General features: G+C 49.2%; 12 protein-coding genes across 12 annotated transcripts; 8 read left to right on the plus strand and 4 right to left on the minus strand.

The window, feature by feature from the left end:
* Positions 1-62: 62 nt before the first annotated feature.
* Positions 63-2,020, minus strand: BO85DRAFT_405271 (glycoside hydrolase 5 family protein). Its single transcript, XM_025657294.1, has 3 exons — positions 826-2,020; positions 642-770; positions 63-578 (listed from the first exon to the last, which is right to left on the minus strand). The coding sequence occupies exons 1-3, from the start codon at positions 1,556-1,558 to the stop codon at positions 280-282; spliced, it is 1,161 nt and encodes a 386-aa protein (XP_025511640.1). The 5' UTR covers positions 1,559-2,020; the 3' UTR covers positions 63-279.
* A 3,976-nt stretch (positions 2,021-5,996) lies between these two features.
* On the plus strand, positions 5,997-7,989 carry BO85DRAFT_428890 (sugar porter family MFS transporter). The gene is made up of 2 exons (XM_025658226.1): positions 5,997-7,114; positions 7,169-7,989. The coding sequence occupies exons 1-2, from the start codon at positions 6,140-6,142 to the stop codon at positions 7,820-7,822; spliced, it is 1,629 nt and encodes a 542-aa protein (XP_025511641.1). The 5' UTR covers positions 5,997-6,139; the 3' UTR covers positions 7,823-7,989.
* A 1,955-nt stretch (positions 7,990-9,944) lies between these two features.
* Positions 9,945-11,393, plus strand: BO85DRAFT_151061 (uncharacterized protein). The gene has a single exon (XM_025654144.1). The coding sequence runs from the start codon at positions 10,211-10,213 to the stop codon at positions 11,279-11,281; it is 1,071 nt and encodes a 356-aa protein (XP_025511642.1). The 5' UTR covers positions 9,945-10,210; the 3' UTR covers positions 11,282-11,393.
* A 931-nt stretch (positions 11,394-12,324) lies between these two features.
* Positions 12,325-13,725, plus strand: BO85DRAFT_503784 (F-box protein). The gene has a single exon (XM_025664255.1). The coding sequence runs from the start codon at positions 12,438-12,440 to the stop codon at positions 13,560-13,562; it is 1,125 nt and encodes a 374-aa protein (XP_025511643.1). The 5' UTR covers positions 12,325-12,437; the 3' UTR covers positions 13,563-13,725.
* A 653-nt stretch (positions 13,726-14,378) lies between these two features.
* On the plus strand, positions 14,379-15,275 carry BO85DRAFT_491847 (uncharacterized protein; the record flags this gene model as incomplete). Its single annotated transcript, XM_025663741.1, has 1 exon — positions 14,379-15,275. The coding sequence occupies one exon, from the start codon at positions 14,379-14,381 to the stop codon at positions 15,273-15,275; it is 897 nt and encodes a 298-aa protein (XP_025511644.1).
* A 1,929-nt stretch (positions 15,276-17,204) lies between these two features.
* Positions 17,205-18,008, plus strand: BO85DRAFT_442045 (uncharacterized protein; the record flags this gene model as incomplete). Its single annotated transcript, XM_025658824.1, has 1 exon — positions 17,205-18,008. One exon carries the CDS (start codon positions 17,205-17,207, stop codon positions 18,006-18,008), a length of 804 nt encoding a protein of 267 aa, XP_025511645.1.
* Positions 18,009-18,687: 679 nt separating this feature from the next.
* On the plus strand, positions 18,688-19,550 carry BO85DRAFT_452918 (uncharacterized protein). Its single transcript, XM_025660939.1, has one exon. The coding sequence runs from the start codon at positions 18,755-18,757 to the stop codon at positions 19,340-19,342; it is 588 nt and encodes a 195-aa protein (XP_025511646.1). The 5' UTR covers positions 18,688-18,754; the 3' UTR covers positions 19,343-19,550.
* A 657-nt stretch (positions 19,551-20,207) lies between these two features.
* On the plus strand, positions 20,208-21,181 carry BO85DRAFT_480917 (SDR family oxidoreductase; the record flags this gene model as incomplete). The annotated part of the gene is made up of 3 exons (XM_025663035.1): positions 20,208-20,668; positions 20,739-21,085; positions 21,137-21,181. The coding sequence occupies exons 1-3, from the start codon at positions 20,233-20,235 to the stop codon at positions 21,179-21,181; spliced, it is 828 nt and encodes a 275-aa protein (XP_025511647.1). The 5' UTR covers positions 20,208-20,232.
* A 230-nt stretch (positions 21,182-21,411) lies between these two features.
* Positions 21,412-23,136, minus strand: BO85DRAFT_428898 (FAD-dependent oxidoreductase; the record flags this gene model as incomplete). Its single annotated transcript, XM_025658227.1, has 9 exons — positions 21,412-21,538; positions 21,588-21,716; positions 21,769-21,905; positions 21,955-21,972; positions 22,021-22,153; positions 22,205-22,474; positions 22,524-22,729; positions 22,776-22,819; positions 22,871-23,136. The coding sequence occupies 9 exons, from the start codon at positions 23,134-23,136 to the stop codon at positions 21,440-21,442; spliced, it is 1,302 nt and encodes a 433-aa protein (XP_025511648.1). The 3' UTR covers positions 21,412-21,439.
* Positions 23,137-23,993: 857 nt separating this feature from the next.
* On the plus strand, positions 23,994-24,714 carry BO85DRAFT_428899 (putative arsenate reductase (Arc2)). Its single transcript, XM_025658228.1, has 3 exons — positions 23,994-24,187; positions 24,240-24,354; positions 24,417-24,714. Exons 1-3 carry the CDS (start codon positions 24,029-24,031, stop codon positions 24,593-24,595), a joined length of 453 nt encoding a protein of 150 aa, XP_025511649.1. The 5' UTR covers positions 23,994-24,028; the 3' UTR covers positions 24,596-24,714.
* A 15-nt stretch (positions 24,715-24,729) lies between these two features.
* On the minus strand, positions 24,730-25,640 carry BO85DRAFT_380912 (arsenate resistance ArsH; the record flags this gene model as incomplete). Its single annotated transcript, XM_025656401.1, has 2 exons — positions 24,730-25,128; positions 25,182-25,640. 2 exons carry the CDS (start codon positions 25,638-25,640, stop codon positions 24,730-24,732), a joined length of 858 nt encoding a protein of 285 aa, XP_025511650.1.
* Positions 25,641-26,146: 506 nt separating this feature from the next.
* Positions 26,147-27,375, minus strand: BO85DRAFT_462754 (UbiE/COQ5 family methyltransferase; the record flags this gene model as incomplete). The annotated part of the gene is made up of 6 exons (XM_025661869.1): positions 26,147-26,187; positions 26,242-26,461; positions 26,492-26,749; positions 26,827-26,931; positions 26,986-27,168; positions 27,343-27,375. The coding sequence occupies 6 exons, from the start codon at positions 27,373-27,375 to the stop codon at positions 26,147-26,149; spliced, it is 840 nt and encodes a 279-aa protein (XP_025511651.1).
* Positions 27,376-27,458: the final 83 nt, after the last annotated feature.

A 27,458-nucleotide genomic window follows, 5' to 3' on the forward strand; every position in this document is an offset into this window, starting at 1 on the left:
CGCTGGGTTACGATGGGAATGGATAAGATGGTTGTTTTTGCCGTTTCTTTGGTTTTTATTCTCGATTTGTTCGATGTATAGATTGTATTTTTTTATCAATGCCAGTAACGAACAACGTCCCAGTATACTACCTGATCCTAACTAAGGTATTCCTCTCGGATTGCACCCTATCCAAACTTAACGTTCAGTTATCATCCTTCACACCCTCCCTCCGGCGCATTCTTATGTACAACACCCCTCATAATGTATCAACTAGATATATCCACATCTCCCTATCCCCTACGCACTACCAATAGCAGCCACATGATCCGTGACCAAACACTCATAATCGCTCGTCCCATAGTAGATGGTATTTCCATCATCCGGCGACTCGCCCGTGCTTAAATCGTCACCATACTGCCAGAAGAGATCTGCGCTGACGCCCGTTGTGTTGAGAGCTGTCTTCTGCCACGGGCTCTCCACGCTGCAGTGGTTCGAGGTGACGCCGTACTCTTCCAGAAGGCAGGGCTTGCCGGCCGCTTTGCACGCCGCGCCGTGCGCGCTGATCCATCCGTTACCCCAGTCGTCGGAAGTGCCCCCTTGATTTTTGTTAGTTTGGATGTTGATGGGAATGAGAGGACGGAAAGAGGGGGTGTGCGTACAGCTATCAGGATACAAGTGGAGAGTAGCAAAGTCAATAGTATCGATACCGAGGTTCATGGTGAAGTTCAGGCCCTCGGCAAATTGGTAGGGGTAGCTGCCGTCCGAGTCGGTGTTGAGGCCGAAGCCCTCTACTTTTCATTAGCACCCACCTTATCTAAGTCTCGAAGGTTTGGGGGCACTCACCATCACCAATACAAACCATATGATCCGCATCCAACCCCTTAATAAACTTACTCGTCTTCTCAATCCAATCATACAACACAGACGTATCGCAACTGGGACATCTCGGCTCATTCGCCAACTCCCACGCAAACACCGCCGACGAGTTACTATACCGCTCCACGACCGTCTTAATATACGTCTGATACGCAGATTGCATCGTATCACTCGTATAGAAATCCGTCTCGTCGGATCCGCCATACGCGCTGACGTACGCGGACATACCGCCGTAGTCGGTCCAGTAGTTGACGAAGTTGATGATGAGTTTGATGCCGTGCTGTTCGGCGGACGAGACGACGTAGTCGAGGCGCTGGAGGCCGTCGGCGCCGGTGTTGATTGTTGATTTGCCGTCCTGGTGCAGTTGGTACCAGACTGTGCCGGAGGAGGGCTGCGTGGTGACGTCGTTGAAGCCCCATACGCGGAGGATCTTGAGGCCGGATGACTTTAGGTGGCTCATCACCAGGTCGACGTCCGAGTCGTCGGTTAGAAAACCGATCCAGTAGCTGTTCGTTCCGGCGAAGTAGCCGGTTTCGCCATCGATGGTGAATTGGAGGCCCGAGGTGCTGGCGAAGGAGGTGGAGGCGCTGCTGCTGCTGCTACTGCTGCTACTTGGCGCAGGAGAGGCTTTGGGCAGGGCCGTAGAGAGGTTGGCCAGCGCCAGGCTGGCCAGGGTGAGAAGGGAGCTGGAGAACTTCATTGTGGTCGTTTGCTTGGCTGGTTATGATACTGAAGTTGTGTGGGTTAAGCTGCCTTTATAGCAACTCTGCCCGCTGCCAGTCGGTTTCTGCTACACGGACGACCCTCCGTTCTGAAATAAGCAGTGACCTGTAGGACGACTGGGAAGGGGTTCTGTCTCCAGTCTTGGACCTCCAGATACCGAGTTGAGAACGGAGCGGTGACGATCATCGTGGCAGTTAATCAATCTGCAGATGCAGGTGTTTTGTCCGTGCTCGATTCGGTATGGCGAGACCCTCTGCCGTGTTTCAGGTGATCTGAGTGGTTTAGTTCTACATCAGGGATTGCTGGTGGGGATGATGTGTTACATCTCTGTTAAGATGGTTTGATGAAGAGTCTGTTATTTTCTTTTATATTTGTTGCTGGGTTGGTTTCAGAGGTGATGGGTGGTGGATGGATGGTCTGATGGGTGCGGATGAGGTGCGACCGGAGAGGAGAGGCGGTTGTCTATGGATTATCGATGTCAGTAAGAAGACAAAAGATGGGCGGGACTAGGATAGATATGGGTTTGAACAAATATATGGTGATATGACAACAAAGGAATAGTGTCTGCGATATATGGCTTATTTCTCTCACCGGTCGGCGTGGGGCACTCTGGATAACCACGTGTGTGGCAGCGGGAAGATCGGCGGGATTCCAGTGCGTGTGACCCCAAGAACCACTGGAAACCATCCACAAACAAGGGAAAAGGAAAACAAACTATGATTGACATTATCTCCATTGAAAATCACCTGTCGTTGTCGTTAATACTTTCTGCCGAGTCGGAGGACTTGTGTGGTGGGTTCAATGATGTGTATAACGGTTTTGTCAACCCTCTTCTGTTTGTCCGTGCTAGTTATTTATATATATTCAAACTTGGATGGTAGAGTTGCCACGATTGCTAGCTCACCATTCATCTAGTACTGTTGCGACTAGATATCTTACTACTCAAAACAACAGTGATCATGACTCTGATACACTATTTACGTCCATAGAAAGCACCGTTGTCTCGCGAGAGCCAGTGTATCTACATGATGGAGGAGTCAGGCAATGAGTACAGTGATGTCTGGGACACTATCACTGAATGATGATTGATTGATTTCATTGATTTTTCGTTTTCTATCGAACTGCGGAAGATCATGAAATAGCACCAAACAAGACGTAACTTGAACAGTAGAGTTGCACAACTGCTTGACTGGAATATACTGGCATAAGGACTAGCTACAAACCATATGACGTTGACATCGACGGCATACTGATCAAACATTGTAAAGAGAGTAACCTAGTTAGCGTTATCCGAAGATTTGCCGGAAACCACCAAAGCGAAATAAACCAGCAAGTTCTACCCCTTCCCCAGCCGGAGTAGCCCTTTGCAAGAGCCTACGACCATAAAACCACCCCAGACCGAGTCAATTAGTGCTGACACCATAAATCCGACGGAGAATTCAATCTCATCGCGTGGCTCGGAGTTCACCCCACCCCCTCATCTCCTCATTGTACTAGACTAGCAGTCGTCCGACTGCAATGCATGAAGCCGGACAACAGAGGGTAAAGTATGATCCGGAGCGCAGGGCTGAACAACCAAGCACAGTCCCTGAAAAGGAGACAAAAACAGAGTTTTCTATCCAGGGTATCAATGATTGGCCCTTGTTGAGCTGTGTTGGTCGGGCCGACACTAGAGAATACAAGCTAGCGAGGCGGCGTTAAGCATAATTGACTGGGTTAATATCGGCGTAAATTGCGGTGCAGCAGGTGACGAGCCGATGCTCGGGAGACATTCCTCCAGAGTTCGGACGTGGATGGGACAGTCGGAAAAATGTTTCTGAGGAGAGGAATTGTGGGAGGCGGCATGTGGGGAGAAACAGATGTACCGAGCGGGGTGCGGGTTGGGTGTCTGTGGACTGCCGTAGTCTGGTATGGGGTAGGTTTAGTCATCCATTCTTGTGTCACCAGATGACTTACGTTAAGATATTTATCTATAGATTATAGGATATAGATGATGTTGATAGATAGAGTTCGGATGTAGATCTGTTTCTGTCAGGGGTAAGCTTATAATTAGCAATTCCCAACGCTCTTGTGGTTGACAGGGTGGTTTCTGCATTGTCCATGTGTTTGATGACATCCCCAGCCTGGAGTAAGGAGCGGCACCCCACGGAGAGGCAGATGCAGGGACAACACCCCAGATACCCTGTTTCTCTCCCACAAGTTGCAACATCATGCTGTCTGCATATGGCACCATCACCGGTCATGTCTCTGTAGTCGGCTAACCAGATCTCGGTCGAGTTCACACTTGAAGGTTGTTACTTGGAATCTTCGACCAGGATCTGGACTCTCGTCGCTACCGGGTTCCGCGCTACTACGGAAGTGGCGCTGAGGGCTGCCGGGAACCAACTTGCAAACCAGGATGACATTGTGGCTGCTGTTCCAGAAAGGCGGAGGAAAGCTGGGCCGGGCCTCTCCAAGAGTCCGAAGAAACCAAAGCAGGCAGGTTCCACGGGGATTCTGTTAGTCAGTTAGTCAGCCGGGGTGCCGCCGGAAATTACACTCCCCCATATGACATACGTCATCTTGCATTAGCCGACCACGTGTAGTAACCAACCCTAGCCCTCTGGATGACATCTTTTCCGGGCTGCAAGTCTATTAGTCATGTCCCCCGGTCGCATGGGGGAATCTGGAGTGGTCAGGGCAGGGGACCATCCCACGCGAAATGAAGGGGACGGAGGGGGAAGGAAAAAACAACGCATATTATTGCTGATCACTCCTGCGTAGTGTATTTTGATTTGCATAGTAAGATTATCGGTCAATATCCTAGTGGTAAATTGAGCACATCAAGTCAGCCCGCGTCGTCATGCCAAGGTGCAAGACTGCAGTTCGCTGACGATGATGTTGCAGCCAAGGCAGCCACAAAGCTTCATTGGATCCGGTGGATGGTTCCAGAGCCAACCAGTGGTGTCGCCGAGTGCCACTGAAATCCTTGTGTGTGTGCAGTCGGCTCGGTCGGGATTCTGTACCAGCTGCGCGCGTACAGGTTTTCGTTTGTTGGCTGAGTAGTCCCTCGTCATGCCGTGAATCGGGGCCGATTCTCTCGGTCGGCCGTGGTCAGTCCCAGACGTTTAGGGTTGGAATTTTCCTCGTGGGCGCAGCACATTTTCGGGCAGGTGACCGACAGAAATCGGGATCGCTTAGGATTGGAATCGGTACAGAGTGGTTTTGGAATTGCAATGGCCATCTACCAGTTTCCCCAGAATATGCAGAAATGTATCTGAGCGTAGTTCGATCATGATAATGAACTGACGTCTACTAACCTCCGCATTTTCCCCTCTTTTCCCCCCTGCAAGGATAAGAAAATCCGGGATATCGACTCACCGGTCAACGAATATGGGAATCTCCAGGTTGGCATCTCCGGCCCTCCAGGAAATCCCTGCGTTGGGTTCTCTCTCCCACACTCTCTCCAGTCCACACTTCCTCCACCTCCAGTCCGTCTGCTTCCGAGCCAACAAGCGGCGATTTGCCCTGCCGAACTCTGGAGGCCTGCCCGATACGGTTTAGGGCACCGGTCTAGTCCCGAAACAGTGGGTCGCCTCTTTCCCATTAGCCTCGTGACTGGAGAAGGTAAGCGGCTTCTCCACGTTGGGCAAGAATCCCTTTCAATTAGTACGTAGTATTGCTCGCCTCCCCTTCCTCTTTCAACTCCTTGCCCTCCTTCAGCTCGCTTCTCTGCAAAACCTGGCTGAGACAGTTGTAAGCAATGACACGGTATCCCGTCTCATCATCCCGACAAATGTACAATATACGGTGTATAGTCATCTCAATCTATAGACTACCTATGAATCTATCATCTATCAAAACAGGCTTCTAAACGACGCCATATCATTCTGCCTTCTTCCACCCCCCGTTCCATGGCTATTCTCTTACATGCGCCTCCTATCCGTTCCCCATCCTGACCCAATAATGTTGATCCGTTTTCATCTCCTCCGGCTAAAGTTCTGTCGCCAGACGCCAGTGCCGATGCGCTGAACCAACGAGCGTCCGCCACCCGACCCTCCTTGCCCCGAAAGGGCCGTGGAACCCGAAGTTATGCCTGCTCCCCCTGGTACGGCCGGCCCTTCCCCAGCATTTCGGCTGTTCTGACTGGTCTATCGGTTTCGGCCGGCCGTCCATTCTCACTGGTTGACGGCCTCTCGCTCATGAATCGTCTTGGTCGGTCTCCCCCGGCGGCACTCGCTGCGCTGCTGCATCTGATGTCGGCTCTCCACACGTCGGCTCTGACGCCCCCCTCCCCCGTGGATCTCTTTTCCCTGGTGAAATTTTTCTCTCTTTCGTCTCATACGATGGAGGACATAAAAGGGCTTGCATCTCCCCAGATTCGGGCACCTTTCTATCTTCCATCTCAACCCCGACAATCATCACTTATCTTGACTTTTACCCTACGGTGATCTTCAACCAATCCCAACCTAGGGTCTCCTCCTATTACTTTATTTACTATTTCCTCTTCTTTATCTTGTCTCTGACTTGACATCCTTCCCCACTGACAAACAAACAAAACATCCTCCACGTGTCCACCATGGGTGTCGAAACCTCCGTTGACCACGGGGAGAACATCTCCCCGGCGGTCGCTCCCCAGCAGCACTCCAGCCAGGAGTCTTTCCAGAAGCCTCTTGGCGGTGTTGACACCCCTGTCCCCCGCGTGACCCTGCGGGCCTTCGTCATGGCCGTCTTCGTCTCCATGGGTGGTCTCCTCTTCGGTTATGACACTGGTCAGATCTCCGGTTTCGAGCAGGAAACCGACTATCTCCGCCGCTATGGTATGCAGAACGCTCAGGGCGAATGGTACCTGAGTGACGTCCGCTCCGGTCTCTTGACCAGTCTTCTGTCCATTGGTACCCTGGTCGGTGCTCTCGTCGCTGCCCCCATCGCCAACAAGGTCGGCCGCAAGTGGTCCATCACCTTCTGGTGTGTTATCCTCATGGTCGGCTTGATCGTCCAGATCTCCGCCCCCTCCGGCAACTGGGTCCAGATGGTCATGGGTCGTTGGACCACTGGTCTGGGTGTTGGTGCTTGCTCCCTGCTCGTCCCCATGTACCAGGGTGAGAGTGCCCCCCGTCACGTCCGTGGTGCCATGGTCAGTTGCTACCAGCTGTTCGTCACCTTCGGTATCTTCCTGGCCTACCTCATCAACCTGGGTACCAACACCCTGGAGGGTACTGCCCAATGGCGTATCACTCTCGGTCTGACCTTCCTGTTCGCCATCGTCCTCGGTGGTGGTATGGCTTTCTTCCCCGAGTCTCCTCGTTTTGACTTCCGCCACGGCCGCGTTGACCAGGCCCGTGCCACCATGGCCAAGTTGTACGGTGTGCCTGAGAACCACCAGGTCATCCTCCAGGAGCTCGACGAGATCCAGAACCAGCTGGAGGCCGAAACCGGCAGCGAGAAGTGGTACGAATTCCTCACTGCGCCTCGCATGTTCTACCGTATCTGCCTGGGTATGGCCCTGCAGACCCTCCAGCAGCTGACTGGTTCCAACTACTTCTTCTACTACGTATGTATCCCTACAAACATCTTGACAATGGTTCATCATACTAACATCTCATAGGGTACCACCATCTTCAAGGGTGCCGGTCTTTCCGACAGCTTTGTTACTCAGTGCATTCTGGGTGCCGTCAACTTCGCTTGCACCTTCGGTGGTCTGTACACCGTTGAGAACTTCGGTCGTCGCAAGTCCCTGATCTTCGGAGCCCTGTGGATGTTCGTCTGCTTCATGATCTTTGCTTCGATCGGTCACTTCATGCTCGACGTCGCCGAGCCCGAGAACACCCCCGGTGTCGGTAAGGGTATGATTGTGCTCGCTTGCTTCTTCATTGCCGGATACGCCATGACCTGGGCTCCCATGGTCTGGACCATCACCGCCGAGCTGTACCCCTCCAAGTACCGTGCCCAGGGTATGGCTCTGGCCGTTGCTGCCAACTGGGCCTGGAACTTCCTGATCGGTTTCTTCACTCCCTTCATCACCAGCGCCATCGACTTTGCCTACGGATACGTCTTCGCCGGCTGCATGTTCGTCGGTGCCTTTGTCGTCTACTTCTTCGTCATGGAGGGTAAGGGCCGTACTCTCGAGGAGCTTGACTGGCTGTACGTCAACAAGATCAAGCCCTGGAAGAGCAGCAACTTTGAGATCCCTGCTCTGCACTCCTTCCAGTACGAGGAGGAGCGCAAGCAGTCTCGTTCTTACCACGCGGAGAACGCGTAAATATCGGGTTAGGAGTTTTGGGAGATTGTTCTATATGTTGATGGATATGGCTTGCATGATACTATTGCATGTTTGCATGTTGCATGATTCGCATGATACCTCATTATTTTATACCATGTACTGTTAATTTTTTAGAGTTGATGCATCAACTGGATGTCAAAATTTTTATCCAACTGTTATTCACACTTTGCTCTTTCTTTTTTCCTATATTGTAGTGATTGATATGTTTCATCTGGATCGAGATGAAGAGTCTGCATTTAAGAGTATAGTATTTCTAGTTATATCTCTAGATCCATCAATAGATACTGCCGTTCAACTTGGTTAATCAACAACCCCTTCACATATGCCATTCATAGCCGTCCATAGAATTCACCCCAATCAGTGATGGAATTCCATCATTCAACATCAACATAGTAACAATAATTCCAATAAATTCAAATCCCTCCATATATAATCCCAGAACCCTCCCAACAGTTCCCCTCATCCTCATTTTTTTTTTTTCACCATGCAGCACCCATCGCTGCACCATCACGTGAACACCACATCGCCACCCTCGCCACTCCCCCACCCAACCAATCAGCATCACCGAGCTTGTCCATGACACCGACACATCTGGAAACGTCGATCGGCACCGGAACCATGCTGACTTTGGCATTTAACGGAACCTTCCCGACCACCATGTGACCGCATCCAACCGGCATGTTCCTATCCCTATATGGTGAAGTATATTTCGGGAATTTGCGAAGCAAAGGTTTATCGGGAGTCTCCGTCGCTTGATCGCTTCTGTCGCTTTATCGCTGATTATATTTCATATCACGTGAGGTCACGAGGAGGTATATAAGAAAGACTTCAAGTACCAGGTCATGTATCTTTGTTGCTTCTCAGGCCTGGAGATAGGGGGTTGTGGACACGCTCGATACTTATTTGATTATAATGGGGGGTTTTTATAATTGATGGAATTGGATAGCTATGCCAAAATGATGTCTCCATTCTGGTCTGGTTGATCTGTCGGTTGCTGGGAGATGAGTATTCTTGAAAACACACAGGAAGATTTCCCATATTGCAAGAGCTTGTACAATGGTACATGAGATCATTTATTGCTCTGTATGGGATGAAATTACCAGTCTACATGAGACCTCCATGCCTGGTCAGAATACAAACCATCCTTTAATAAAGACACTGGAAAATGCAATGATCTCTTATTCTACATGCTGCCTGCTGGAAGATCCTTCTGAAAGGAATAGCAGGAGGTAAATTCAATGTTTCAAAGGCAAGCAATATCCTACATGCTATCCTCTATTGGTTGTTATGGGATGGCACATGTACTAATAACCTATGTCATGGCTCTGGGATGTTTCAACGGCTGTGTTCCAGAGAGATTTTGACAAGGCATTACGACTCGCCCTGGACAATGATGAAGAAAACTATCAAGGCGAGGCTTAGGCGTTGGTGGACTTCCTCCAATTTATCTTTATGTTCTGGGTTGGACACCGGTATTGTCTATAACAGACCTGGGTTTCAGAGGACATGTTTACTCGACCCATCTCCGACTCGCACACTGCGCTCTGGATGACGCTATATATACTGGTGTGGATAATAATAATGAGAGAAGAGAGCGGCAGACCTTGAATTCTTTCTGGATATGTTTGTCTCTCGCTGACCGGCTAAAAGTGTCCGGGTGTCTTCAGCAGCGCGAATGATTGGATTACGGTATACTCCAGAGAGAACGTACGGAAAGCTCTAGGGAAATATCACCAGAGGCGCAAGCCAACAATAAAGACGAATACATTCGCCCACACCTGCAACACTACAGCGGGACCTCCGATGATAGTTCCTGGCAGTGCGGGTCCGTCAACCTGTCAGTTGATGACGTGATAGTGTCGCACATGATCTTGGATGACCGGAGAGAAAGATCATTAGTATCAGCAAGTTCCAATACCACAAAACGCTCCCTATCTGAAGTCCTTCGGAATCAATGTGGCAAGTCTTGGTGTTGCTGTCTGTTTCAGGAACCGGGGTAAGGTTTCACAGTACGTTAGCGCTGCAACGACGGGGTTGCTATATTTAGCTCGGCGCCTAAGATAAACATCAGATAACCATGACCACTCCACATTCTCGATGAGGAAAACTGACAACATCGGCGCGTATAGATTTTCTGGACCGTCCAATAGTTGAAGAGGGAGGTATGTGATGATGTGCTCTTACGCAGCCTAATAACATGGACTATAAGAACGGGTGCCAGGCACCACCTTCTAGACTCCTAACTGTCCGTTTACATTCATCTACTACTATCTTTCTAGTACTGCGAAGTCCCAACATATCAACCAAGCACCTAATAATCTACCACCCACAAACAACCTAATATTTTAATCATCATCAACCGCCAAAATGACCACCTTCTACATCCCAGTCGAACTCCTGTCATACTACTATATCACCATCGATATAGACACCCCCATATGGCATCTATTGCCCTGGGGCACACCGTATGACACAACGGCGGATTACTGTTCCATCACCAACACCACCAACATCGAACGGGATATACCATGTGACACAACGACAGAGTACTGTCCCATCACCAACACCACCCACATGGAACGCCAAGACAGTGGCATCTTTATCCCCTCAAACACCACCTCCCCCACACTAAGCACCATCAGCATCGACCCAAAACCGACACCACCATCGACAACATATGCTCCACCCAGCCCCCGCTGGACAGCCCTCACCACCCAAGCCGAGCAAACCAAAGCTCTCGACTTCCTTACCAACAACTGTCACACAGTCCAAACCCTCCAAGCAGCAAACTACACCATCACCCCGGATACAACAAAGAACAACATCCGCTTCCAACAAACCCCAGACACGTACAACCCTTCCGCCCGCCTTGCCGTCTCGCTCGACTGCGAAATGGTAACCGACATCACGGGCCGCACCCAGCTCTGCCAAGTCAGTTTGGTAGACGTCCTCACCGGTGAACTCCTCCTCGATCAGCCTGTGCTTCCTACCGAGCCGGTCTCCGACTGGAAGACAAAATGGAGCGGGATGACAGCCGAACTCATGGAACAGCACGTCGCCGCTGGAAGAACAGTGAACGGGTACGAAGGGGCACGGGCCCATGTGTGGGATTTCGTCGACCAGAATACGATTCTGGTCGGCCAGAGTCTGAATTTCGACCTCGATGTGTTGGGCATCGTGCATGACAGGATCGTGGATACGTATCTTCTCATGAAGGGGGAGAGGAGAGGGAGGAGCTGTCGCCTACGAGATATCGTAAGGGATTGCTGTGGGGTCGAGATTCAGAAGGGGGATGAGGTCCAAGAGGGACATGACTGTGCGGAGGATTGTTATGCTGCCAGGGAGGTGGCATTGTGGGCTGTGGAGAATCTGGGGAAGGATGAAGGTGGAGGTGGGGGTAGTACCCAAGGATCATTCTGTGTCGAGAGTTTCATGTAAAGGGTACTACCTCCCGGTGAAGGATTGTGCTTCCTCGTGTGGAGCCGGGTTATACTTTCGGAAATCAGGGGAAAGATGGGGGCAGTACCCGAGATTTACTTCGTTCTGAGAGCTTCATATAATGGGTACTATTTCCCGATGGAGGGTTGCGCTTCCTCGTGTGGAGCAATTTCTACTTCTCTACTTCTTGATAGACTCTACATCAAGAAGTGCGAGTCAAACCTATGATGACTTTTACCTGTCTTCTGCAATCTTTCCTGCGACATGCTACTGTGTCTTGCGTCTTGATGTGCCTCGTGATGCTGGGCGGACTGTTCTGCGCCTGGACGAAAAGAATCGACACGAACTATAACGCTCGTGTTGTCCGATCATGGGATACTGATGGTCGACCAATATTGAATGGTCGACAATTACTATAACACTGTTGTCTTGTCAGGTTTGCCGGAAGCATCATTGGGCTGTTATGGGGGTATGGGGTGAACTCCATGGCCCCTTTCTCATTTGAGGTGGCTCAAATGGTGCAATGTCTGGCTCACCTTGAATGATCTGGCGCGGGTGGTGCAGAACACTATGCCTTTTCTATATACTGATAAATTCACTACGATGAGATACCCGGTTTACGCTATGAATAAATTGAAACTATCCACTACGCTTTTGCTGCTGTTTTCCTGTTCTGACTTTAGCTGTGAAGGTGTACTGAATGAGTGACTCATAGTACTATGTAGCTGTAAGAATGACGAGATATTCATGGAATAGAAAACGATGGAAAGTAACATGCATCGACATGACATATGCGTAGAATGAAAGTGTCTTCTGCATACAAAGACGTTCATTCTCGTCAAAATTCATGCTCGACAAAGGGTGTTCCCGCCATACATTGATAATTTGATATGCACACAAAGAGCATAAAGCTGACAAACCTTAAATACGAGCAGCATCAACAATCGCTACAACATACTTCAATATGCTGAACTTGTACATGATATATCCTGATTCACCAGGGCTTCTTCCAAACCTTTCATGCTGTGTCACAATTATATATACCCCATCCTTGCACACCATCCAAGCAGCATCAACGACCCCACACTGCCAAAAAAGCACAAACTACGTTACACCAACCCAACCCTAAAGCAAGTAACCAATCACATCTACCACAATGACCGCAACAGAATCGACCACAACCACCATGGCTACCCAAGAACCAACCACATCCACAAAGCTCATAGCATCATCCACCCCCACCCCCAAAATGGACACCGTCTTCAGCATCGTCGAACTAGTCGAGTGCATCCTCCTCCGCTTCGACCCATTCGACCTGATGCGCGCCCAACTCGTCTGCCGCCAATGGCGCACGCTAATCACCACGCGCAGCCCGCTCCGAGCAGTCTTGTTCTACGACTTCGCCCACCCGTACCCCACCGAACCAACCTTCAACCCACTCATGCGATATCTCTTCCCAGTGCTATTCCCCACTCCGGACTTCACGAAGCCCACCTCCCCAATCTTCATGCCTGAAGACATACAGCATATGCGCCTGGGCGACGACACAGCCTACCACAAGGCGGTCTTCCGCCCTGAAGCCTCCTGGCGACGCATGAGACCCATGAATATCCCGTGCCGGGTGCGCAAAGTAGTCCGGAAGACGGTCCGGGATGATCAGAACCCAGCGAAGAATCTGCTGGTGTATGATAAAGAGGCCGGACAGGATCCGGTGCTGGGAGCGACGATGGAGCTCTTTTGGGATGTGTTGTTGCATGAGTTAGGGTATTGGCCGACGAATGGGATGGCGGTAGAGTGGAGGACTGTGAGGGAGGGGAGCGGGGATTGGGATAATAATTGGAAGGAAGGGGTTAGTGATGAGGAGAAGAGAAGGCTGAGGGCGCCGTATGAGTGCTCGTTTGTGTCTGCGAGTCCGGAGGGGATGCTGGGGAGGTGTGATCGGCGTAAGTTTACGTTTGTGAGGGTGAAGCCGCCGATTAGGATGAAGTCAACGGCGGAGGGGTATTTGGGGATGAGGAATCAGTACGTCTTGGATAAGTTTGAGTCGAAGTTTTATGGCCCGGATAAGCCTCCGAAGTTTGCGCATAGGGGGGAGTGGGAGTGGATTAATGATGATGGGACTAAATCTTACGACCCAAGCAAATATGCGCCCAATGATGAGGATAATATATGGCCTGTTCCGGATGAGGATGATAGTGGTACGGAGTGGTCTTGGGATGAGGCGAAGGAGTACTTTGATAGGCCGGAATGCTATTGGGTGCCTACTCATACGCCGATTTGAGATGATGGGGTTGGGGTATTTATAGTCTTTGTTATATTACTGTCTACTACCTGTGGTGCTAGGTATGCTGGTGATGCTGGGTAGCTGGTGGTGGTAAAAGTACGCTCTAGGACTGTGCAATGAGGATTTGTCATATAATGGAAACGGAATGCTTGAATTATCTCATGGAATAGCCATTATTGCTGTGGCTACTAAATCAATGCTATAAATAGATGACGTCTTTGCACACGCGGAAATGTAGGAGTGATTTGTGCTGCGCGGGAAGGGATATGCCTCCAGCCAACAAACGACTGGACGAGTAGAAGGCTACAGCGACTTGCCTCTGCTCCACTGACATGGCACAGGAAATAACCGATTGACGGAGAAATGTCTCGTTCCGGATTACTCCACCCCCGTGCTAAGAGATGATCATCTGCTAAGCTTCGGCGAATCCTTTGGCAGCGCCACCACTTTCAATCCAGCCTATCAAGAGATGACTGAAATTTGTGTAACATCGTGAAATGAAGAATCCAGTCAAAAATATCTAATAACCGTAGTGATCATGTAGAAGGTATCTAGTTATGTGTGTGACAACAGCAAGGGCATTGCAAAGGCCGGAACCAGGCCATGATGCACTGATGAGATGATGGAAAGTCACAGTCGGATTACGTAGACATTCGGACAATGCTTCCGAGCAAACCGTCGATGTGACAACAAGCTGATAGTATTGTGAGACAGTATAAGTACGCTCGTTTTCCCTACATCTCTGCAGAACTGTCATGCTCTAGATTCTCCTAGAGTGTCTCATAACCTCAAGACATACCACGCATAGCCCAAATGGACGTCCTCGACGGACAGAAAAGTCCGCTATGCGTGGCATGGGACAATCCTTCCTCGGACCCCGACTGCCCGACTGATAGCCCCACAACCCCGGGAGAGGACAATGACGACAAAGGACACACGGTTGCGCAAGCGGCACTCGCAATCCCGGAGATTGTGGAGATGATACTTATCAGACTCGGCTTTGCGGACTTGCTGAGAATGGAGCAGGTCTGTCGATCCTGGCAGTTCATGATGAGGGGGTCCATTATCATCCGACGGGCTCTGTTCTTCGAGCAGTCGTCAGCCTCTTATAATGAAGAGCCAGCGCTTAATCCTTTCTTCAAAAAGTGGTTCTGTCCTGCATGCTACTGTAAAAACGTTGGGGGTTACTTCGTTCAACGCGGACCAAGCGGGAAGTTCGCATGGTTTGAGGATGCCAAGCTGAGAGAAATCGTTCTATACGAGAAGGCATCATGGCGACGGATGTGGCCATCGACTGTCCCTGTTGTCCTCGAAGCAGTTAGCCTACACACAAGGAGGCAGGACCCAGGGCCGGGGATTAGTGATCATGTCGTCTTGAAGAGGGAGCATAGTCTTCTGAGAAGTGATACCAACGGCATGACTCTCAGCGGATTCCTGGAGGCGATGATATCGCTAATGAACCATTCCAAGTCGCCGGAATTCACTGTGTTCTGGAAGAAGACGGCAGGTAATAGTGGCAGACCACGTTGGCAACTGATTGCTCTCTTGAATCCAAGCCAGCTGATGTCACCGCGTACTGACACTAAACCGATTTATCCTGGAATTTCGAAGATGGATTTTGCTGAACTTCTTAATGATGATGAGCTGAGCAGATTCCTCTCCTGGACCGAGGTGGTCGACGATTACTATAACACTCATGTTGACTGGTGATGACTACTGCCGGATGCTCAGCAGGGCTGTGTCAGTATATGGCGGTTACCATGTAACGGGGGGAGTCAGGTGTTTGCTGAACATGTTGCTTCCTAGAGATATATGTGCACAATAAAATCTTAGATCGATGCTGAAATCAACGATACACTTTGCTGAAGTCATACTGTCACAGTCAAAAAGAAAACAAAAGACTACCGTATTTGATATTGGCGTACAGTCTCGCTTTTAGTACATTGGAATGCGTCCACGTGACCTTGATATATTTGATCGTGAACTACACTGAATACGCATCGTTCATTCTATCACAGCTAGGCCAGGAGCGGTCAGCTCGGAAGAGACCAACCATCTGGCGATTTCTTCTGCGGCTTACTGCTATGAGAAATGGTGGTTGAAAAGGTCAATAAGAGGATGAATGATTCAATTGTCTTGTAGGAGCTACCTCATGAGCCATTATCAAAAACACTGATAGTTAAGAATGAGGGCCTGCAGCTCGTTCCACTAGGTATTGTTGACGAGATGTGACTCCTTGATTTTTTGTGCACAAAATAGACAAAGTGCCATGGTTATCGATTCTTCCACTGGTCAAAAGAAATACTAAATTGCATACCAATGTTTATAAATCCTGTGAATATTGGTTGTGAAGAGCGGGAATATCCTACGTAGAGTAAATCGTCTCGACATGCCGAGAAATTTAATGAGTGACTTCTTCACGTTCCATAGGTATTCGAGGTGATAGTTCCAGTCACATGAACACGACAAATAAGGTGCTGCGCCTCCCCGAGTTGCTAGAGGAAACCTTGATCTATCAGAAATACCAGTTTATCTTCATTCGTTCAATGCGTGTGTTCGCAATGGCTCCACGAGCACCCTGGAGACAAATGCATCCTGCAAGTATTCCGTGTGTATTATCATTCCAGCCCACAGGACCATCCCAAGACTTGTCCTACTGTTGGAGGAGTAAGAATTCCAGTGGTCAGGAGTCCTCCTTCAGCAGTAACAACAACGGGTGACAATGGGACGATTCATCCACTACTGGATGGCGTTCAGTAGCCGGTTCGGATGGGACACTTGGTTGGTGGAAACCGATCTGCCGAATGTGCACCGCAACGTTTACGGGGAGAAATGCTTCTTCGAACTTACCATTCTCGGAGTTGCCATGACGTATGGACAAGCACAAAGATTATGGCGCGTCAAAACTGGTATACCAACCTTGGAAAACCTCATGGACATGGAAGATCTAAGATTACAAATCCCCACTTAAAATGAAGAAGAAGAATGGCAGGATGGACTTATACGTGAGGATCAATATTGTTGCCTTTTGGGGAGCCGATGTTTCTAAAATCCATGGGCAAGACGCGAGGCAAATTGCCAACCAAGTATACGTATCCGATTGAATTGGACCGAGGCTTCAGCAAGATAAAGTTATTCAGAGCCCCATCCCATTAAATGATCATATACAACGCAACCACTCTGCGCATTTGTTTAGCGATGATGTGAAAAGGGATGTGCCTATTAAGCACCCAGCAAGTTTTCTGTAAATCCTTTGTCATCCACACCCTCAAGAAGAAAATAAGTGATGTATTATAACCGTAAATAGTGCATTGAACTCGGGACCTTCCATATATTGGGAACAAAGGTTTCACCACAAGAAGGCGTCACTTCTGCTTGTTCTGCATGCCAATGAACAATACCATCACGCAAGAGAAACTAAATCAAAGTTAGACGGGTATAGACAAAGTTCAGCCAACACAACATGGATCCTCCCACTCGAAGTTTAGAAAACAACGACTCCCACTCCTCCGCAGACACCATTGGTGACCTTCACAGACATAAATACTAACAAGCATAAAAGAAGATATATTTGCCATGGACTGTCCAACATCAGCCCCCCTTCTATATTCAACAAAAGGGTCAAGAAAGATGTCAAAAATGCCTAACCAACAGCCCCTCAGCCCACTCATCCCCAGAAGCATTCCCCAAACTACCAGACCCAACATCGTACCCCACCACTATCATCATCACTCTTCCTCCCGCCAGACAGGAGGCAACAATTCATCTCCTCGCGCCATGCAAAACCGCTTACCTCCACTCATGCTCCCCGGCGCGTCCCCTCGCCTCTCAACCCTCGAACCCTTTACCACCACAACCAGCCCTTCTCCCTCCTTTCCATCTCCCTCTACCTCTACTACCTCCGACCCTCTGGTGGACATTGTCAGGTCCACACCCAATCAACACCCCCTCACCGAAGAACAAACCTTGAAGCTCTGGCACAAAATTCTAGTCAAGATCTACCCACAAAACGGAGAGTTCACTCACGACCTCCGCACCGCTGAGATCAATGGTGCACGTATTGTTTACTGCCTTGTCAAACAGAACACCTGGCCTAGTCCTGGGACCGAACCAGTTTCTTCTCCAATGGCTATCATCTTATGCAAGGAGGCCGAGGAGTATCATCGCGAGGATACATGGGATCGTACTTCAAATCAATTGGGGCAGCTGAGCAAGTGCCCAGGACAGCCTTGGTGCGCTGTGGCGTATGGACGCCAGCTGGTGTGCATGTATAGGTGTACCCAGAGGCTTGAGGGGTTTGAGATGTTCAGGATGGGGAGTTGGATGTTTGATGTGGGGGCTTGGAATGGGAGAGCTTTGTTGAAGCAGCTTTTGGATGATGTCAAGTTTGGCAAGTGGAAGGCCATGAATAAAGGGAGGGGGCCGAGCTTTCGAGGACTTTAGGTGGGGGAAGGGGTATGCCTGTGGCAAAGCAGGCATCTGTGACGTGCATCTGGTAGTGGAGAAGCAGACATAGCACGGTATAATCTTGACGAATTGTGGGAGTGGGTGGAGAAGCAAGATGCACTTTCTATATTATCATATTGGCTATCGCTGTTCGGCCACATTGATAAAACATAACGAATAATACCTCCCTGTGGACAATAGGCCGTTAGAGGGCTACCAAAAGATGATATGCATGACCGAGATTACTTTATATCTAGGATATATAATACGAAACTATAACATATAAAACCAATTGGCAGCTATTCAATGATAAACAATCCCCAGTAAAGTCACAACTTAAAGCCAAAGGATGTGAGTGAGCCTGGTTTATTTGGCGACCGAAATGAGGATGAAGCAATACAGGGACTTCTATGGGAAGTGGAGATGGCGAAGCCTGGGACGAAGAGGGGCATATGGAACTTGTTTGCAGGCATCGTTTCAGGAGACAGAGGTCACACAGTGTGAATACATAGTGACAGCAGACACTGGTCAGTGAACATGACGAGTAAGCAAATATGATAGATGCACATTTGTGTACATCACCGCGTGCAGAGCCGCAGCCGCAGCCGCAGCCTGGCAGGTGGGGCTTTAGCGCGGGACCTTAACTCCTACCCCCTTCGCACCATAGAACTCCTAACATTGATTGAATGATCCTCAGGATTTGAATAGATTACACTGCGGCATCGAGATATACATTCGGCGATATGACATCTCAGCCGATCTCCATCTTTTCCCGTCACATCACTCTGTTTAGCGCGCTGACCGCGATCAAACCGGACTCGACCGTATCGCCTGTCAGCATCTTCTGGACGAATGCATGCATCGCCTTCTTTCCACTTTCCTCGAGATTCAAGATTGCCGGTAAAGAGGTAGTCTGGGGAGATGACAAAATGCCTGATTGCGTCGTGCTACAAATCGCCATGCTTGACCCTCCCCCTGAGCCTCGGGGCAACGATACTGTTTCATCGGAAAAGCTAGTATTCGTTGTGCAGTGCCGAAGCCCTGAAAATAACACTCCGCCCGAGTGGAAATCAGCAGAGGGTCAACTACTGGATTACTGCGTGGGGAACATCCGTGGAACAACGCGAACCTTTGCAGCCACGGCAATCGGAACCAGAGTCAGATTCTGGAAATACGACAAACCAGCACTCACGCCTTTACTTGCCGATGATAAGACCTATGATCTGCTTGATGGTTCTGGTAGCTGTGAAGTCAAACAGTGTCTGAACTATATTAGAGGAAATGGATGGAACTGGGTGCAGAATGGTACCAGGCTGCCATTGCAGCTCTAGGGAAGCTTCCGCCTTCGAAACGTTCGCTCGATAAAGCAGGATTTCAGAAAAATACACCTTGCGGGGACTTATGAGACTGTGATTTTGTTTATCTTTTTGTTTCCTCCGTCCGGGCCAAAACGTTTTTTTTCTTTCTTCTTTCTTTTGGATTTTATTTATTTGTTTATATATATCTTGATACTTTTGCCAATTGATGTGGAAAATCTCAAAAGAAAATGTTAAGCCATGGTATGTATTCGCTAATATGATACTCGGACATCGTGGTGTATAACGAATATAGTAGGATAAATGCATCAAGGGGTCTACTGGCTTCGGTTATCTTTATCGGTAGATATGTCATGTCTGCCCAAATCTTAACGTATGGTGCCGCGGGTCTTAGACAAGCACGGCACTAGTTGATCCAGGATAGCTTGACTGAGATTCTAAGAATATCAAAAATATAGAATTTGGCTCACCAATTTGGCGTGGCCTGGCATATCTCCCTGAATGCCACTCAGGTTGTCCCCCTCTAGCTCGCTAGTTATGGATGCCGACGGAATCTCTAGGGATAAAAGCCAAGATGAACTCCACCTCAGCCAGATACCTCAATATACAAGTCAAACAATGCATAACAACAACTTGCACCCTGAAGTAATAATTTTCCATCATCCTCCAATAAGCCAACTCACCGCAACATGACAGACTATTCCCCATTCAGCCCGATAAGATAACGTTATTATTAATAGAACCCACGATATCCGTAATCCACAGGTCCATTTCTGCCCGGATACGAGATCCCCACAACCCGTAAGCTTACCTCCTTCCTCTTTGCTCTGGCTTTATAAACCCCATCATCCCCGATCCTTGCCATCCAATATTTGTCCCTCACAACTTTATCAAACTAACCAACCATGTCCCTCCCGACCGTTCTCATCACCGGCTGCAGCGCAGGCGGTATCGGCTCCGCCCTAGCCGAGGCCTTCCACGAGCGGAACCACCACGTCATTGCGACTGCCCGTTCCGTGGATAAAATGTCCCATCTATCTAAATTTCCCAACATGACGCTTCTCAAATTAGATGTGACTTCTGCCGATGATATTGTCGCCGCTGTGGAAGCTGTGAAATCCCTTACGGGCGGAAAGCTCGACTACCTGGTTAACAACTCCGGTCTCCCGCTTACGTTTCCGGCTTTGGAGACGGACATCGAGAAAGCCAAAGAGGTCTTTGAGGTCAACTTCTGGGGTGTTGTGAGAATGGTGAACGCATTCTCCGAGATGGTTATTGCAGCCAAGGGAGTTATCGCGAATCATTGCTCTATGGGTGGGGTCATGACGGTTCCGTGGAATGGTCTCTGCTTAAATTCCGCTACGGGGTGACCAGGAGTTGATGGAGATGATCTGGCTAACTGGGGATATAGCATTTTATACATCTTCAAAAGCGGCATTGAAATCATATAGCGAGGGTCTACGTCATGAGCTCGCACCATTCGGGGTCAAAGTTGTTACCATCATGACTGGTGTCGTGGGGTCGAATCTCTGGACTCGCGCGCCGGAGTTGAATCTTGAGGGATCAAGGTATGCGCCTGCAACAAAGGAGATAATGGATATTGCGACGGGGGCGAACACAGGCGGCACGATGCCTTGCTCCGATTATGCGCGTCGGGTGGTTGATGATTTGGTGGGTGGGAAGACTGGGCTTATTTGGAGGGGAAAGATGGCCTCCATTGGGTGGTTCATGACGTCGTTTATGCCGACTTGGGTTTTGGTATGTATTCCCTTTGCTGGCAATGGGTGGGTGCTTACTTGATTGGTATAGGATATGATGACGAAGCACATGAGCGGACTGGATAAGTTGGGTTGATGTGAGCAAGAGGTAGCACTATCTATGAAGGATCCGGGGTTCTTGGTGTCGTAGGGGAGTTTTATATCATTATATCAGTGACTTGGAACCAAGGCCTATTGCAAATGCATATATACTGTATGATTAATCAACATGTTATATCGGAAATGGGCGGCACGTTTAGACAAATCTCCTTTCAAAAAGAAATTATATCATTTCTATCAGTCTACTTCTAAGTACGTTGTCTTATCCCACAACTAAATCCGAATATGGCTGTATCTACAGCCGAGAATTCAAATCTTCTCCACGACCCGACTGCTCCACCGCTGCGCGCCGAGCATCTTCGGCTTCGTAAGTTTTCCTCCACGCCTCCTCGACCTATGACTACAGTCAGCATATCCAACCAGTAACTCCAGGGGTAACATACATTATAGCGATACAACCATCCATGGTCATCATCCCACTTATTTGCAACAATCATCGATACCGCTTCATTGAAATCGTTCGTCTTTTTCACCGACACATCCGATTTCCCATAACCATCCAAAATGTCATACTACAAGATCGTAAGTAAAAGCGGGCTCAGATACTGGCCTGGGGGTGCTTACCATGGCAGCATAATGTGGCGCTCGAACCCTATCGAACAGTTCCAGTCCATCTTGTATTGGCAGTCCGCGCTCGTGGGCCCACTTCACGGCGCGCGTAAGTACATAGACGTCCTCGAGTGCGAAGCCAGCGCCGGCGCCTAAACAAATTAGTAAGTTTTGTCGCTATGTTGGAAGTTCACCTTTTACCGAATGCACCGGAAAGAGCTGCGTATGATTAGCATCTGGGGGACTCATAGAATGATGAGAACGTACGATGCGATGCGTCCCCGACAAGTGCGATCGATCCATGAGAGATAACACTCGACAACCGTGGTCCAGAGAAAAGGGCAAATTTCTTGACAACCTTGATCTTCTCAAGTACGCTCTGAAGAGCGGGCGAAAAGTCCTACTCGATATGATTAGCAGTGAGCCTACGGGCTTTCATGAAAGAAAGTACTTTGTATCTCCAGCTGAACTCCTCTACACTCGCATCTTGTCCCCAACTCACTGGAGCAGTCTCCGCGGTCTGGGGAACTCGCGCGGCGATCTCATAAACGTTGTTGTTCAAGTTGCAGGTGTAGAGACGATCGGCTGGTCCATGCCAGAAGGTCACGGAGTCTGGGATCCCAGGTATGCTTAGGATGTCGCGGGCGTCTGCGAGTGCGCGATATGCCGTGGTTCCGATGTACTTAAGACGGTGTTCGGGGTGGGCGAATTGTCGGACAACCTAAAATGTGAGTGACCGGTCAAGTGTTGAACATGGGTTGGTCACTGACTGATCGGACACCATCAGCTCCAACAAGAAGATCCACCTCGTCGGTGTGGCCGTCTTCAAAGCGTAGGAAGAATGCTTCTGAGGGAAGCTGAGACACTTCTACCAGTCGACTTGAGAGTCGTAGCTTTGATTTGTCAACACCTTTCAGTAGAGCTTGTTGAAGTACAGAGCGAAGTGTGCGAGCATGAAGATAGCGAGAAGGTGTGCCTGATATGGTCAGAACCCAGAAAATCCAAGTTTTGGGGGTCCGAACCTTCCTGTCCCTTTGACAACAATAGCTCCCCAGTCTTCCCGTTTCTACATGCCAATTGCTCAGTCATGTCCTCTTATAAGAGGCAGGATACCCACCGATGCTGAACTGCATGTCCATCTGCAGGACGAAACAAGTCTTTTGGATCGACATTGTCATACACCCCAAATATATCGAGCATGCGCCACGTATTCTGTTGAATGCTGATTCCTGCACCGACTTCCCGAAGCTCCCGGGCCTGCTCGTAGACACGTAATTCAACAAAGGGTAGTTTGGCAAATTCAATAGCCGCTCCAAGGCCTGCTGGGCCGGCCCCAATTATAGCAACTCGCAGCTTAGCTGGAGATCCCGAGTCTGTAGCCATCTTGTGTGGCCGAATGCGAGAACTTTGGTACTCGGAGCGGAATGCACATCCGGGTCTTGTTTGACAATCTTACGGAAAACGGCCGCACTTAAGTAGTCTGCCACGCATAAGCATTGGGCTAGGTTCGTGACGTTTGGAGACAATGATAGGTTCGATAAGGTGGCAGACCAGGGATTGTCATTATCAATCATACTATGGGATTGCGTGATCGGCGTTGGTTGTGGCGTGGAGAGGCGGGGTTGTGGTCCGGGTTTCAGGAACCGCGATGGACTGCTTTAGTGGTGATATTAGGTAGTGCAAGATGATTCACAATAGTTATTGATACCGAATTCATGTACCAATTTAAACGATCTGCCCGGGATTAAGGAGATTGCGGGTATTGGCCTGGTGCGATCGCAATCACTCAATCATAAGTCGCTTACTCACTTACTTTACCAACATGCTCATTCTGATCATAACATTGGGAAAGCATATGCACGCATATATACCGCGAGTCACAAAACATTTCAGGTTAAACGATCTGACGTTAGTAGCAACATCATGTCGTGACAGGTCTATCAGTAGCCCATCAAGTCGGAAAAAATCATCCAGTACACTCATAGGTCTCCCTGATAAACATAGTTTATCGGAATAATGCCTTCTTGAGAATTTTGGGAAGATCTAAATAGTAAGAGAATGAGTCCAGCAAACCGAGGTTATTCAGACCGGATGTTGCCCTGGAATGTCACTGACCGAAGCTGATTGGTCAGCAGAGCATTCACACCATGTTTGGTGATCTTGGCTCCACCGAACTAGAAGATGCCCACAGCTAAAGTATGAACAAGCGGCTGGAACTCTTCCTATACAACAATCAATTCGTGAAATTTACCGATTGAACTATCACAAAAGACCCATGATGTCTACAGATACTCTTCCCTGGCACGCAGCCTATCCCACACCTCGGAGCACGGCGGTCGGTATCCGTCGCGAGGAGCTACTAGGATGGTTTCGCTCAGGTAGACAGCCCGGACGTGATTTCCTACTAATAGACCTACGTCGGACAGATTTCGAGGTAAGTTAGTAGATCAGGATAAGAGGTGAATGTAATTGACATGCGTTTTCAGGGAGGTACCATCCGAGGATCCATCAACCTCCCAGCCCAGACTCTGTACCCTGCAATCCCAACACTCTATTCTCTTCTCAGCCAAAGCCAGGCTACGAAGGTTATCTGGTACTGTGGTATGTTACAAATTATTGCTTCCTCTCATTGAAGAGCGGTGGAGTGTGCTCACTAGACTCAGGCTCATCGAAGGGCCGTGGAGTGCGAGCCGCGAGTTGGTTTGCCGACTACATTGAGCAGCAACAAGACACCCGGATGAGAAGTCTGGTGCTAGAAGGGGGTATTAAAGGATGGGTTGCAGCAGGGAAGGAATACATGGATTTCATGGATGAGTACGACGCATCTGCATGGACTGCTTAAATATACTACAATGATTCGTTCTACGGTTGAGGGCAGCAATGACAGTCAAGGGGCTGTTCTAGACAATCCATATCCAGTCACATAACCATGAGTCCCATTCGTTATATACAAAAGAGGAGATTTTAGGTCATACTTTATACTTGATTGGGCCGTTCTTTCATCTCCTTGATCCGCTTCTCTTCCCGCTCGCTGAACCGATCACCAAAAAGCTCCAGGTGGGGTCGCACGAGAATGGTATATTTCACGAACTCCTCCATACAATCAACCAACCGGTCACGGTTACCACTAGGTAGAAGCCTCTGGTCTCCTGGTTGACCTTCACCCGGGAAATGCGTATATGCCTTCGGGATCGATGACTGATTGGGAATTGTAAACATGCGCATCCACCTGCCGAGAATCCGCAGGGAATTGACAGCATTGAACGATTGCGACCCGCCACATACTTGCGCGATAGCAAGCGTTCGGCCCTGTGTGGGACGTACACTGCCTGTGGTTAACGGAATCCAGTCGATCTGATTTTTGAATACGGCGGTCTTGGAGATTGTCAGTAATTGAAGTAGCAAGACGTCAAGGAAGGGATGCCAACCAGGTTGCCATGCTGTTCAGGCGATATCCAAACATGTCCGTCGCTCCATTTGCTAAGCTCTCGAAGTTCCTGCACCTTTGGATGGTCGTGGTCGGTATCATTTTTGACTGGTAAACCCTCGGGATTGAACACGCGGACATCGCACCCTAGGCGGAACAGAATCCTGCTAGCTTCCAATGCCACGAGACGCGAATAAGACCTTTGGCGAAGACTGCCGTACAACACTAGCACTTTCAATCTGTTGTTTGATTGTCGCAGCTCCTGCGCTGCCATCTCCATGGCGGTTGTTAACTCTAACTTATTGACCCAGTCGTCAGATGCGCCATCGTCGAGAAGAAAGGGGCGATATTTATGGCGAATATTGGCGTCATCCTCGCTCTCAGATATCGCGAGAGATGGGAGTTTGTTGATGAATGAGGGGATAGTAGGCCCAGGTTGAGCAACAGCGGAATACGCCATTGTGCTGTATCTCCTGGGAACCGATAGTATCACTAAGTGAATGAATGGAGTGAACCCGTGCAACGAGGGGGCTTGTAGACGGCCGAGCATTAGGTATTTAGTATAACACTTTCTGGGCTCGGATCAAGATATACTTCTAGTGGAGTGATGATTTATGTTCGTAGACCCAGACATGTAAACTCCAAGGGCAGCCGGCGGCAAGTATGTCACTGGCGTATGCTGATTGGATGATGCTCCCTTCCTGCGAATGTGCACTAAGTAGTAGAACCAACAAAAGTGGATCCAGGTTCCCGGCTAGAGTGGAGTCACACTCGACGAGTTCGGATATTAGTGGATCTGGCTTGGAGGAATTTGTCACAGGATGCAGTTTTACTCCCATTGCTCTCATACTCAGACTACATATAAACATCACCCGATCAATAGGAACAAAGTCAAGGCAAGACTACAGGATTATCTGGGTTGCAGGCATCAAGAAACTCCAGCTCTCATATAGATGACCCCTTCAATCAAGTCGTCTCGGGCTTCACAACATATATTTGGAAAGAGCCTAGAGAAAATGTCAGTGACCTATAACCCAGGGTGGAAGAAGGTGCTTACTGACCAACCCACTCATTGAAATCTAACTCCGCTATCACATCAAGAGACTGAACGCCGCATCCACCGCTGCAGCACGAGCTCTGGGGTAAATACGACAACTGTTTATAAAGGTTAAGATCCGATTTGGTATCCATAATAAACGCGCCTGCCATTATATTAGTACGGGGGCCTCTTTTTATGGTGGTATATGTACCTTCAAATCCAGCCTGCCTGAGATACTCGTCCTACAATCCAATCTGACTAGCCTCAGCAACACACCCAACATAAAGAGCCATGTTTTTGGTAATGGTATCCGGGAGCGGTTTCCTAGCCAGGATATCACCGATTGCTACTCTTCCACCTGGCTTGAGGAGTCGGTCAATCTCTTTAAAAACGGCCTCTTTGTCTGTCGCCGGCACCAAGTTGATAACACAGTTGTTGATAATGCAGTCAATGCTGGAGTCAGGCAGCGGTATGCAGTTGACATTGGCTTCGATGATCTTTGCATTGGACAGGCCTGCCTTTTGGATGTTCTTCTTAGCGAGTTATTTCATATTCCCAGTTTAAAATCAGCCCTGACTCTGTAGGGGGCAGGCCTTGGGGCACTCACTTTTGTCATGTCAATGCCGATGGCCTGTCCATTGCGGCCAACTTTACGAGCCGCCAGAAGCACATCAATGCCGCTGCCACTGCCAAGATCCAGAATCGTTTCGCCCTAAGGTTAGAACCTATTTGTTGGCGCTCGTGGCACCAGGTAGCAAAGCCAAACCTCTTTCACGTTCGCGAAACCAACGGAATTTCCACAGCTTAATCCGAGATTTGCCTTCTCTGGCAGCGCACTAAGATCCCCCGCAGTGTAGCCAAATGCCCTGGCGATATTCTTTTCCACTTCTCTATGCTGGATATTATCACTGTATTTGGCAACAAACCCGTAGCGCGATAGAACGAGATTCTAGGTATGACAAGACATATGGTGGAAGAACAATAGATCTGTGAGGATAAATTGTTGAAGGGGGGTTTTGCGGAGCGGGATAAGCGGACGGGAGGTATTCCAAGTGTCTTTATATCCACGGGCGAGGGCAACAATCTCTAGCGCTTGCTCCTATTTTGGACAATGATGGCTCACGACAATTATGCTTCTGTATATTATTGGTGTCATTTTCATACATGGTGTGTCATCAGTTTGGACAGGGGCAAGTGGTGGTGAGCCACGTGACTGCTGATTGAAATGAAGTACGGATC

The sequence above is a fragment of the Aspergillus piperis genome (genome assembly GCF_003184755.1).
Source record: "Aspergillus piperis CBS 112811 unplaced genomic scaffold BO85scaffold_22, whole genome shotgun sequence".
Taxonomy (NCBI): domain Eukaryota; kingdom Fungi; phylum Ascomycota; class Eurotiomycetes; order Eurotiales; family Aspergillaceae; genus Aspergillus; species Aspergillus piperis.

What these genes read in the sequence shown, in the direction of transcription:
- BO85DRAFT_405271 (XM_025657294.1), bottom strand. Translation starts at nt 1,558, where the DNA reads ATGAAGTTCTCCAGCTCCCTTCTCACCCTGGCCAGCCTGGCGCTGGCC. An exon ending in TATGGTTTGTATTGGTGATG is followed by an intron (nt 771 to 825) that starts GTGAGTGCCCCC and finishes AATGAAAAGTAG; the next exon opens with AGGGCTTCGGCCTCAACACC. An exon ending in CCACTTGTATCCTGATAGCT is followed by an intron (nt 579 to 641) that starts GTACGCACACCC and finishes ACAAAAATCAAG; the next exon opens with GGGGCACTTCCGACGACTGG.
- BO85DRAFT_428890 (XM_025658226.1), top strand. Translation starts at nt 6,140, where the DNA reads ATGGGTGTCGAAACCTCCGTTGACCACGGGGAGAACATCTCCCCGGCG. An exon ending in CCAACTACTTCTTCTACTAC is followed by an intron (nt 7,115 to 7,168) that starts GTATGTATCCCT and finishes AACATCTCATAG; the next exon opens with GGTACCACCATCTTCAAGGG.
- BO85DRAFT_151061 (XM_025654144.1), top strand. Translation starts at nt 10,211, where the DNA reads ATGACCACCTTCTACATCCCAGTCGAACTCCTGTCATACTACTATATC.
- BO85DRAFT_503784 (XM_025664255.1), top strand. Translation starts at nt 12,438, where the DNA reads ATGACCGCAACAGAATCGACCACAACCACCATGGCTACCCAAGAACCA.
- BO85DRAFT_452918 (XM_025660939.1), top strand. Translation starts at nt 18,755, where the DNA reads ATGACATCTCAGCCGATCTCCATCTTTTCCCGTCACATCACTCTGTTT.
- BO85DRAFT_428899 (XM_025658228.1), top strand. Translation starts at nt 24,029, where the DNA reads ATGATGTCTACAGATACTCTTCCCTGGCACGCAGCCTATCCCACACCT. An exon ending in TACGTCGGACAGATTTCGAG is followed by an intron (nt 24,188 to 24,239) that starts GTAAGTTAGTAG and finishes ATGCGTTTTCAG; the next exon opens with GGAGGTACCATCCGAGGATC. An exon ending in GAAGGTTATCTGGTACTGTG is followed by an intron (nt 24,355 to 24,416) that starts GTATGTTACAAA and finishes CACTAGACTCAG; the next exon opens with GCTCATCGAAGGGCCGTGGA.